The sequence below is a fragment of the Pomacea canaliculata genome, linkage group LG7, assembly GCF_003073045.1.
Source record: "Pomacea canaliculata isolate SZHN2017 linkage group LG7, ASM307304v1, whole genome shotgun sequence".
In the NCBI taxonomy this organism is placed as follows: Eukaryota; Metazoa; Mollusca; class Gastropoda; order Architaenioglossa; family Ampullariidae; genus Pomacea; species Pomacea canaliculata.
The window spans coordinates 5,427,891-5,437,437 of record NC_037596.1 but is presented as its reverse complement, the minus strand read 5'-3'; the positions used below and the strand labels follow the sequence as shown (position 1 = coordinate 5,437,437).

Here is a 9,547-nt window from a genome sequence, read left to right as displayed (position 1 = left end):
GCAAGAAGTAGTTTATTGTAAGCAGTCTTGTAAGTATAACTTTGGCTAATATAGCTTCAGATTTATTTTGTATTAAGTATTGTGAATATTTACCTTCATGTCCTGTAGTCTTCCTATTCAGTTTTACCATTCTTCCTACTCAGTCTTTAGTTGCCGATGTCGCAGTCTGCAGTTTTCCTTACTTTCCTGCCCTGTCTTGGTGTTTATATATATGTTTGTGTCTACAAGTAATCAGTCTGTTACTTTGTTTTTCTTGCTCATAGCTTGTCACGAGACACCAAGAACTGTCCAACGTGTTTAACATGACTATAGCACAAAGTTCATTACTTTTTCTTACTCGTGTGTTTCTTGTAGATAAAATATAAAAGTCACTTGGAATATTGTGACCTCTTCACTAAAAAGCATCGATAGTTTTCCATGTTGTGTATAGGTTACCTGCACGGGGTCAACCCCATGTGACCCCACGTAATATGAACCATCAAAAGGAATATTTTATTATGAATTGCGTTTACTTCAACGTTCATCCAGTGGAGCTAAAGTGAACTCGGGTACTGTAGTTACAAGACAGTTGTGATCTAACAAACAGTATCTATGAATATTTTCTTGGTGACAACCCCACCCCAACCTTTAGGAGCATATAGTGGACACAATAACCACTCTCTGACCTCATTCTCTGTTTAGGTTCATCCCTAGAATTTCCAGAGGTCTCCGGAAGTACTGTCCACGCCAAAGAACACAGCACCGTCAGCATTCGCTTTCATGTCAACACGAAGAAATGTGAAATGGTTCCAGACCAATTGTCCATACTCGTCATGAAGAAGACAAATGGTCGTCGTGTCAATCAATGCACCATTCGTGTGAGTACAGGGACATGCACACTCTCGGACACGTCCACTGCGTGTCGCTGCCCCTCCACTGATGACAACATGTTGTTCGTGAAGCGAGTCACCGCAAGTGATGAAGGGGTGTATGTGTGGAAGTGGAATGAAAAAGGCTCGATGCCAAGGGAAACAAGGATCAGACTTGATGTGTCCGGTATGTCTTGACCACACAGTGTGAGTGTGTGTCATGTATTTCTCTTCATAGTATCCTTCGTAATGTCATGCAGTCGTATCCATTAATAATTGTGGGGAAAGAAGACATTTATCATAGTTTTATCACACGTATGATAATTCGTTAGATTTAGGTTACACTGTTAGTAAAGCCTTCTTAGGTTTCGCGAAGTATCCCCTTGAAAAGATATTTTAATCTCTCATAACTGTTGTAGAAGCGGACCGAGAGCTGTTGACACATCACACCGACAACCAAGAATCAACTACTGAGGACCGACATGAAGGTGAGATACAAGTGTGTGACATTCAAGGTGACAGGTGTGCATGTGAAAATGTTATGTTGAAATTATGTTATGACACTGAAGAGTGTGATAATGATGAGTATAGGCTGCATTTGACATATTTACAGCTGTAGACCCCACAACCAGCGAGAGAACTGCCCATGATGATGATGATGATGATGATGCATGGAAAGAGCATCCAGGTATAGGGAAATCAACTACTGTGTTCCTGCGACATGGTAAGATGTGTGTGTGTATACTGTGTGTATATGTGTTTGTGTCCTTCTCTTGGACCTTATGCTTGTGTCAGTGTGTTTAAGTGTGTATATCTGTGTCTGTGTGAGTGTGTCAGAGGTTTTCAGATGACTATAGCAGGTCTTCCAGTACTGTTTACCAAGCTCTGTAAACGTTTGGCAGCTGGAGACTTGGAGGCCGGTGCGGTGCATAGTGTTGATCCCTACATCGACAACAGAGTCATCTTCGTCGTCACTATTGCTACCTGTGTTTGTCTGGTTGTCATAACAACAGTGATAACAGCAGGCATTGTCATCTGCATGAAAGGTAACAGTGATGCACACGCAGGACACGCGATGCACGCACGACACTAAGAACAATTGTGTCTTCCTCACACAGTCTGACCGAAATTTGAGAACTTTTTTTTTCGCTTGGGGTTTTGCAAAGCGAGGAATAATTTCCAGCACACCCTTGACGATTAATAAACTGGTTGAATTCTAACAATTAGCTTACCCTGTAAACTAGAAGATCATTAACAACTAGTATTCTTCGTAGCTATCTTGACGATCAGAAGGCAACCAATAAAGTTCTGTGGTAAAGATTCTGATGAACTTGCAGATGCATGTATAGGAAGATTCAATCCCGTTGACAACGTGTTTTTATTTCTTTCTTTTATGTAAGAGTTGAGAGAATTTTTAGACTTTTTTCGGTTTCAGGTGATTTGACTGGCAACATTCTAATGACTTACCGTCTTTTTATTCTTCTCTCTTGTTATTTGTCTTGCAGGGTGGCTACTGGCGATTTATGTTGTGCACCTGTCTGTAGGAAAGACAGAAAAAAGATAAAGATTGCTTAAATATGTCATCATCGCATTTTTTCTCTTCAGGCTTTTCAGAAAGGGGCATTACACAGGACATTTAGTGTATGATACTGAATTATCTGTATGCAAATATATTAATGTTGTACGATTCATTCTATTTTTAAATACTTTTTTGAGCCTTTTCTGTAAATTACAATGAGTCTTCCTATGGCTTATCCTCATCATCGCCATCTATTTCGTCCTGCAGCCCGTAGGAGACACCAACCACAGATGAACCCTGACCTTAACGCTGCTTTCGCGAATCTCAACGGCGCTTTACTGGACCTAAACATCTCCAGAGACCAGGCAAGAGACATTTATGAGGAAATCCCAGATCCCCCAAAGGCTCATAGAACATCGAGAGGTACACTAAATGTCTGTTTAAATAAAATCAGGAAAACAAAAACAAAATCGCGAAAACAAAGCTTAATGTTTTGATCTTCGTGCATTGTTTCCTGCTTCTGTTGCTCCCATGGAGATGTTGAGCAAAATAATTTCCCTCTTTTTTTATATGTTAGCCTGCTTTCTTTCTAAGACTCATAAGATAAAAGCATCTTTATTTTTTTAACGATTAAGGAAATAATCATATTCCTTAACAGTTGTCTGCAGAAATAAATTTTCATCTGAGTTGAGATTCGGTCATGTTGTTACATTTATGTAATAAACATTTTAGTTTTTCACCGTTAAACTCTGTATTCTTTTAATAAAAAGTAAAATTTAAGACATTAATTTTGTGTTTATTATGTATGTATCTATTCACAGTAACAATGACAAGATGCTTGTGGTCTCATTTACGGATAATAATTCATGTTTTGTACAGTGAGTTCCACCGACAACAGTGGGTCTAGTGTGAAGAACCCGCTTATTGAAGTGAAGGAACGAGAAGAGACTACAGCCACCCAACACCCGATTAAACAAGTCGGATCATGTGGCAGTTTCGATGGGTACCTGCACCCAGCGGGTGTCTCCAGTGCACTAGTTGACGAGAAAGATCTCGCACCCGTGGGTGTCCTGTCCCCATAGAGAGGGTGACATGCAGTCAGCACAACATGTCACAGCCTGTCTTAATTAATATACAGGAGTCAGTTTGCAACACAAATATGTGTATAAAATTTTATACAGAAAAAGTGTGTCACTGGCTGTCTTAATTAATATACAGGAGTCAGTTTACAACACAAATATGTCTCCTGCTTGTCTTACAGAAAAAGTTTGTGATTGCTTGTCTTAACTCATAAACAGGAGTGAGCTTACAGCAGTTCAAAAATTGCATGTAAAATCTGCTAACAGCTTTTAGCGATTTCCATTTTTTTAAATTTTGTTAGGAAATGAACACACAAAACTTTGTTTTCTAGTAATTCATGTTCCTGTGGATGTTACAAAAGTGAATATTAAATTTCTGTCTGCGCGCAGCATAAAAATAACCTTTATATTATATCTCAATGTAAAAATATAGAAAATAACTTGCTAGAGAGAGCTAATTTGTAAAAAAAAGTATCCAAGTTGACAATGGAAGACTTACGCATAGTTGTGTGGGGCTGAGTAGTTCAAGCCTAACTGGCAAGTTTTCCTAATACTCCAATGTTGTTACTGATGTACAAATGTTTTTACTAATTTTTAATTTTCTACTAATTTAACATTTTAATAATGTACAAACATTTTTTATTATCTTTGTTGTGTTTTGAAACATTATAAAGTATCATTTAATCTCGTTGAAATCCAGAGAAGTTATGATCATGTGTGTCAATGTAACAGACTTTGTTTGAGAGTGAAATGTATCAATATATAAATGTTGTAAATTTAACTCCAGTCTATGGGAAATTCTAGTGGATTTGTTGCATTTTTTCTGCCCAAGTCTACTTTGTCTTCTCACAAAAGGTGTTTCATAAAGCTACATAAAGTTGTTTTGTGCTTTCTTTTACATTCCTCACCTAGGATACAACTTTCTCCTACATTGCTCACCTACAACATTGCTTTCTCCTACATTGCTCACATAGAACACAACTTTCTCCTACATTGCCCAGCTGTAACACCGTATTTGCTATTTTCACAGCAATAAAAATAAATACATCACGATATTTTCTTGCTGTTATTATTCGCTAATAAACTTTACTGTTATTTAAACATTAACATTTATTTATTATTGAGCTCCTATTGCTAGTTATAGATTGATCTGCTTTTATCCGAGATAAATAGTGACTTTGTGGCTGTGAACTACGACCTTTAGTTATGTACCTCTTGCACATTCTATTGTGTGTAAAGACCGTTAGTCAAAGCTGAAAAACAGTGAAACCCTCACCCTGATACTTTTATATCGGTGGGTCTGTGCTTCTCTACTGATAGCTTCTGAACTCACTTCGGTTTTACAACTAGGCATTCGTGCAGCCGACCCGACGAGCAGCCAAAAACAAACAAACAAACAAACAATTTAAAGAAACTATCGTTTTCTGACTGGATTTGTTGACAGGAACATTTTCAGTCTAGATCACAGTTTTTCAAATGATTTGCGCACACATGAACAGCTTCTCGCGAGCTATCATTCATATTATCTGGATTTCTCTTTGTACAAGAATTTCATAGGACCTGGGATATTACAGCAAACACATTACTGTAGAATTGTGAGAAAGGTGCTATTTACTTTGTCGGTTGAATGCGTCACAAAGGTAACGGGTGACGAGCGCGACTCACCCTGACTACCCGCTTAGCGACAGACACCTGCAGACACTTTACACCTGACATCCCGACTTCAGTGCATGCAATCCATTGAAAGGAGAGTCATACATGATCTCAGTCTGTTCACTGATGCGTGAAGCCACAGAAAACGTGATGAGAGTAGGGTTAAAAGGTCACTTCCTGCTTTTACCTGACTCGTTTTATTTCATTCCTTCAGTATTTCGTTCTTTTTTTTTAGTAATATTGTGTTTTCATTATAATGCTCTAATGCAGTCATGTATACGCACACAAAAACAAATAAACACACACACACACACACACACACACACACACACACACACACACACACACACACACACAGACATACAAACGTACCTGACACCTGTGCATGGTTTCCTAGCTCACCTTGTGTCGGGTCACCTGAACGTTTGTGGGACTTGATACAAAGTGCAATTTATTTCCCCCTTGTATGATAACAGGGGGGGACAGTGCCCGGTGTTCATGATTTCTCAGTATCTGTTGGTGGCTTCATTGTCGTGGAAAAACCCGAACAGCATGACTGAACATGACTGTAGCCACGACCAAACAAAAACGAACGTCTTTTCCAACACGCGCGCGCGCACACACACACACACATCCACAGAAGTAACTACTAGTGTACGTTTTGCCACACACACACACAAAAAAAAACATATATGCATGCACGTACACAAAATTAATTCTAGTGTACGTTTTCATAAACACACACACACGTAGGTAAGACAAAAGATTGGACAAAAGCAAGTCTTGCATGCACACATCTTATAAATGATAAAATGGTGCTTAGACAAACATACAAGTCAACAAGATAAATAACAACACAACATGTACACATGCTCTTTTTTCACTCAAATCCAAACTGTAACTCACCAGTCAGTCAGTCGATCAACGCATGCGCTACCTGGCGGTATCTCACCTTACCGTTAGTTCCCGGTGTTTCCGTTCAGGTGTTTATCGTCCATTGACGTCAGAACTCATCCAACTCAAGAAAAGTCGGCTGATACACAACAGGTGCTGTGTTTTCTTCTCTCTCTCTCTCTCTCTCTCTCTCTCTCTCTCTCTCTCTCTCTCTCTCTCTCTCTCGCATATTTTAGCCGGAGATTTATATTTTCATCTTTCTTCGGGAAAACTAACCTACAGCTGCCCCTCACAGAAGCAGAATTTGTAGGGATTGTAAAGGCAAAATCAAACTGCTTAGAATCGCGTAAAGAGTAGGATAAATTTGAATCTCGTCTGTTTATATGTGTGTTCATGTGGAAAGCGTTGAAGGTTTTTAGTAGAATGTTGTGTTTAAAGGGATTCTAAAGGCTTGTGATAAGGCGACGGTCAAACGTTTCAAAAATATATTTAGTTACAATGACAGAGCACGAGAGCAAGACAGGAGAAATAAATGATTCGTTTCTCACTTCATTACCACTTATTAGCACTATGTCGGTTGCCGATGTTTATAAAAATTGAAAAAAATCCAGTGAAATCGACCCTTGTGTCCTTCCGCCGAGTAACCACGATAGCTTCCCGAGATGGTCAAGCAGAGGAGTCTTCTTGTGACGTCAGAGTCTTGTGACGTCAGTCTCTGACAGGAAGTGTCTGTATCTGTATCATTGCGAAGATTTGACGTCTTTTTATTCTTATGACGCACTCTGTCTGTAAGGCTCTGTCTGTCGGAAACTGATGAAAAGAAAATTTTGAATCTTTTTCCATCTTTTCGTGGCAGTCGGGTGCAGCACATTCTCGAGGCATGGTTCTCACTATGGAAACCACACGTCATAGGGTCACGTGACGGAGAACGAGACTTCGTGGAAGCAAAAAAAAAGAGTCCCATCATGGACGTAGATAGGTGGACTGATGTCTGTACGCCGAGACTCACTGTCGGCCTCTTGCGAAGTGATCCGCGGTCAGTCTCGGCGAGCCTCTGGCCGGTCGTACTTCCGGAATAGCAGCGCGAAAATGGAATTTAATGAGACGTTTGATATCAACAATATAATTACAGTAACTGTATTGCTTGCTTGCACTTTTAACCAAACTTGTATCTGTTTAGAACACAAAAGTATTTGCTTCACTAGTCGGAAATCTTTCGTATGAAATAATAAATAATATATGAATCGTATTTAAACTTTTAGATCTAGAATCATGAAGTGTTCGCATATATATGCTTTACCTCGGTCTCTCGCTTTTATATAAAATCGGGTATTTCGTTGTTCTACGCCTATTCATCTACAGCGAGCTTTTAAAAACAATATGAAGAATATTTAATCAATACACTTCTCAAGTAATTTAATGAATGACGCGATTTTTAATAACTAAATTTATTTTTTTTAATGGGCAAATCCTTGGCTCTGTGAAAATTGTCGCCTTGTAGTCGCGAACTATAACATGAACAGGATAAAGAAGAGCAAGAGGTAAATAAGATCAGTGGCCTTTTTTAATGCATTCTTCTTCCAAGTGCCTTGAACAAATCTTGGCTGTCAATAGATTGAAACTTGTGTCTGATCTAGCGGCCTGTAGCATGAATGAGAGCCGCTCGCCACTTGTCTTGAACTGTCGATATTCCTGCTCGCGGAAGCGGAAAAAAATTTACACCGAACGATTTGATACTTGCAGTTACATTCTACCAGCAGCAGTATCAACCGCCTTTTGTGTGTTTCTTTATTGTTGTTACTCTTGCAGATTTTACTGACATAGCCATTGAAGTCCGCTAAACCACGGCAGGCTTAACCGGAAGTTCTGAGGTCCCGAGCCTCGTTCTAGCAGTTAAGTGAAAAAAATCGTCTGCAAGCTGTCCAGGGGATCTACGTTCATGGTCCCATGTAATTTCTCTTATTAAACACAACATTCTACTAAAAACCTTCAACGTTTTCCACATGAACACACATATAAATAGACGAGATTCAAATTTATTCTACTCTTTACGCGATTCTAAGCACTTTTATTTTGCCTTTAGAATCCCTTTAAAAATGATTAGTTTCCTGGATGTCATCATGTCAATGCCATTTGATCTTTTAATTATTTTGCTACTATACCACCCTCGTTGTGCTGACAGTAGCGACTGTAGGATGTATAGTTGTTACAGATGACACACTCTCCACTGTAGTCTTCAACTCTTATCTACACAGAACATTAATATTACATGTGACATTAATTTTGTGTCATCAGTCTAGTGCTGGTGTAGGGTTCTACACTCCTTCCTACGTGTCATTGTGTCACCATCACTATAGAGAGCTGTATATGTGATGTGGGACCCTGTCCCCCTCCTTCGTCCTCTGTCGTCTGCTCGTGCTCTCATTCAGTTCTAACTGTACTTTCTTTCACTTCTGTTAATGTACTTGCCTTGATTACTTCTTCTCACTTTTCTTTCTTGCATTTACTCAGAGTTCTTTTCTATTTTTCTGACCAGCTCACGCTTTTTACTCCTGTCACCAAAACAATATATAGTCACCGGTTTGTTGAGTACTACTTCCTCTACTGACCTGTTCTTTTTTTTTTCCTTCCCTATTTCTCGATTAGTCTGTCCATCACATTCCTTTTGTTGAGAAATTTGAGTTTTTACTGTCACCTTTGTTTCTTCTCTGTCTTCTGCTCCTTGTGTGCGTGTGTGTGAGACTATCTTTGATAGTAGGCTAAGGGATCTTTCATCAACTTTACATTTGTTGTTTACATACAGAATCTTGTTATTCTGATTTTATAATCATTTTGTATGTGTGTGTGTGTGTGTGTGTGTTGGTACGTGTGTTTGTGTGCTTGACCGCGCGCACACGTGTGTAGTAGATTATAAGGCCATTTAAAAGAATATCAAAGGACTTTAAACTTTTAAATGAAATTAGAAATTGGACACAAACAAACAATTAGGGAAGTAAAATTACAAGTATTGTTTCATACTCACAAGTATTCTAATGACTGTTTCGTTGTTGGAGCACAAAGGACCTTCTGTTTATTGTTTCTGTTTATTGACAATATTCACTCTTTTACCGTTTCAAAGTTCTTTGTCAGTAAAATTAAAAATAATATACATGATTTCTATGTTTCAAAGATATCTCTTATTATAATTATATGCTTTCCTCTCACTTTGTGATGAGTCTTTATGTGAGCTAGAGAGCAGCCCTACTTAATCTTAGTGTGTGTAGTTGTTGTTGTTGTTGTTGAAAGAAAGAAAGAGAGGTGTGCAAATATGTCGAAAGTATCAGTGTGTACTGATCACTTTACAAGAGTAATAGTTTCACTTGACAGACCACCATCACTACTATCAGCATCTAGGTGGTCGGGTGGCTGATACAGCTTCAGGTTCTGTATTTGCTTGTGTGTGTGAAAGAGAGTCTGTGTTTATATTTTTATTTTGCACACTTGTTTGTAAAAGTTACTCGTAGAGATAAAAATGATCTCACTCCTTAAAGTGGCGTGTTAAAGGGCAGATAACT

The 9,547-nt window shown here is 38.7% G+C and overlaps 1 protein-coding gene across 1 annotated transcript; it reads left to right on the top strand.

Annotated features, from left to right (window-relative positions):
* Positions 1-1,097: 1,097 nt before the first annotated feature.
* Positions 1,098-3,802, top strand: LOC112568463. Its single transcript, XM_025245771.1, has 6 exons — positions 1,098-1,110; positions 1,268-1,336; positions 1,462-1,572; positions 1,751-1,894; positions 2,635-2,790; positions 3,247-3,802. The coding sequence occupies exons 1-6, from the start codon at positions 1,098-1,100 to the stop codon at positions 3,447-3,449; spliced, it is 696 nt and encodes a 231-aa protein (XP_025101556.1). The 3' UTR covers positions 3,450-3,802.
* Positions 3,803-9,547: the final 5,745 nt, after the last annotated feature.

Coding starts and splice junctions, on each gene's coding strand:
- LOC112568463 (XM_025245771.1), top strand. Junction 1,337..1,461: donor TACTGAGGACCGACATGAAG/GTGAGATACAAG, acceptor ACATATTTACAG/CTGTAGACCCCACAACCAGC. Junction 1,573..1,750: donor TACTGTGTTCCTGCGACATG/GTAAGATGTGTG, acceptor AACGTTTGGCAG/CTGGAGACTTGGAGGCCGGT.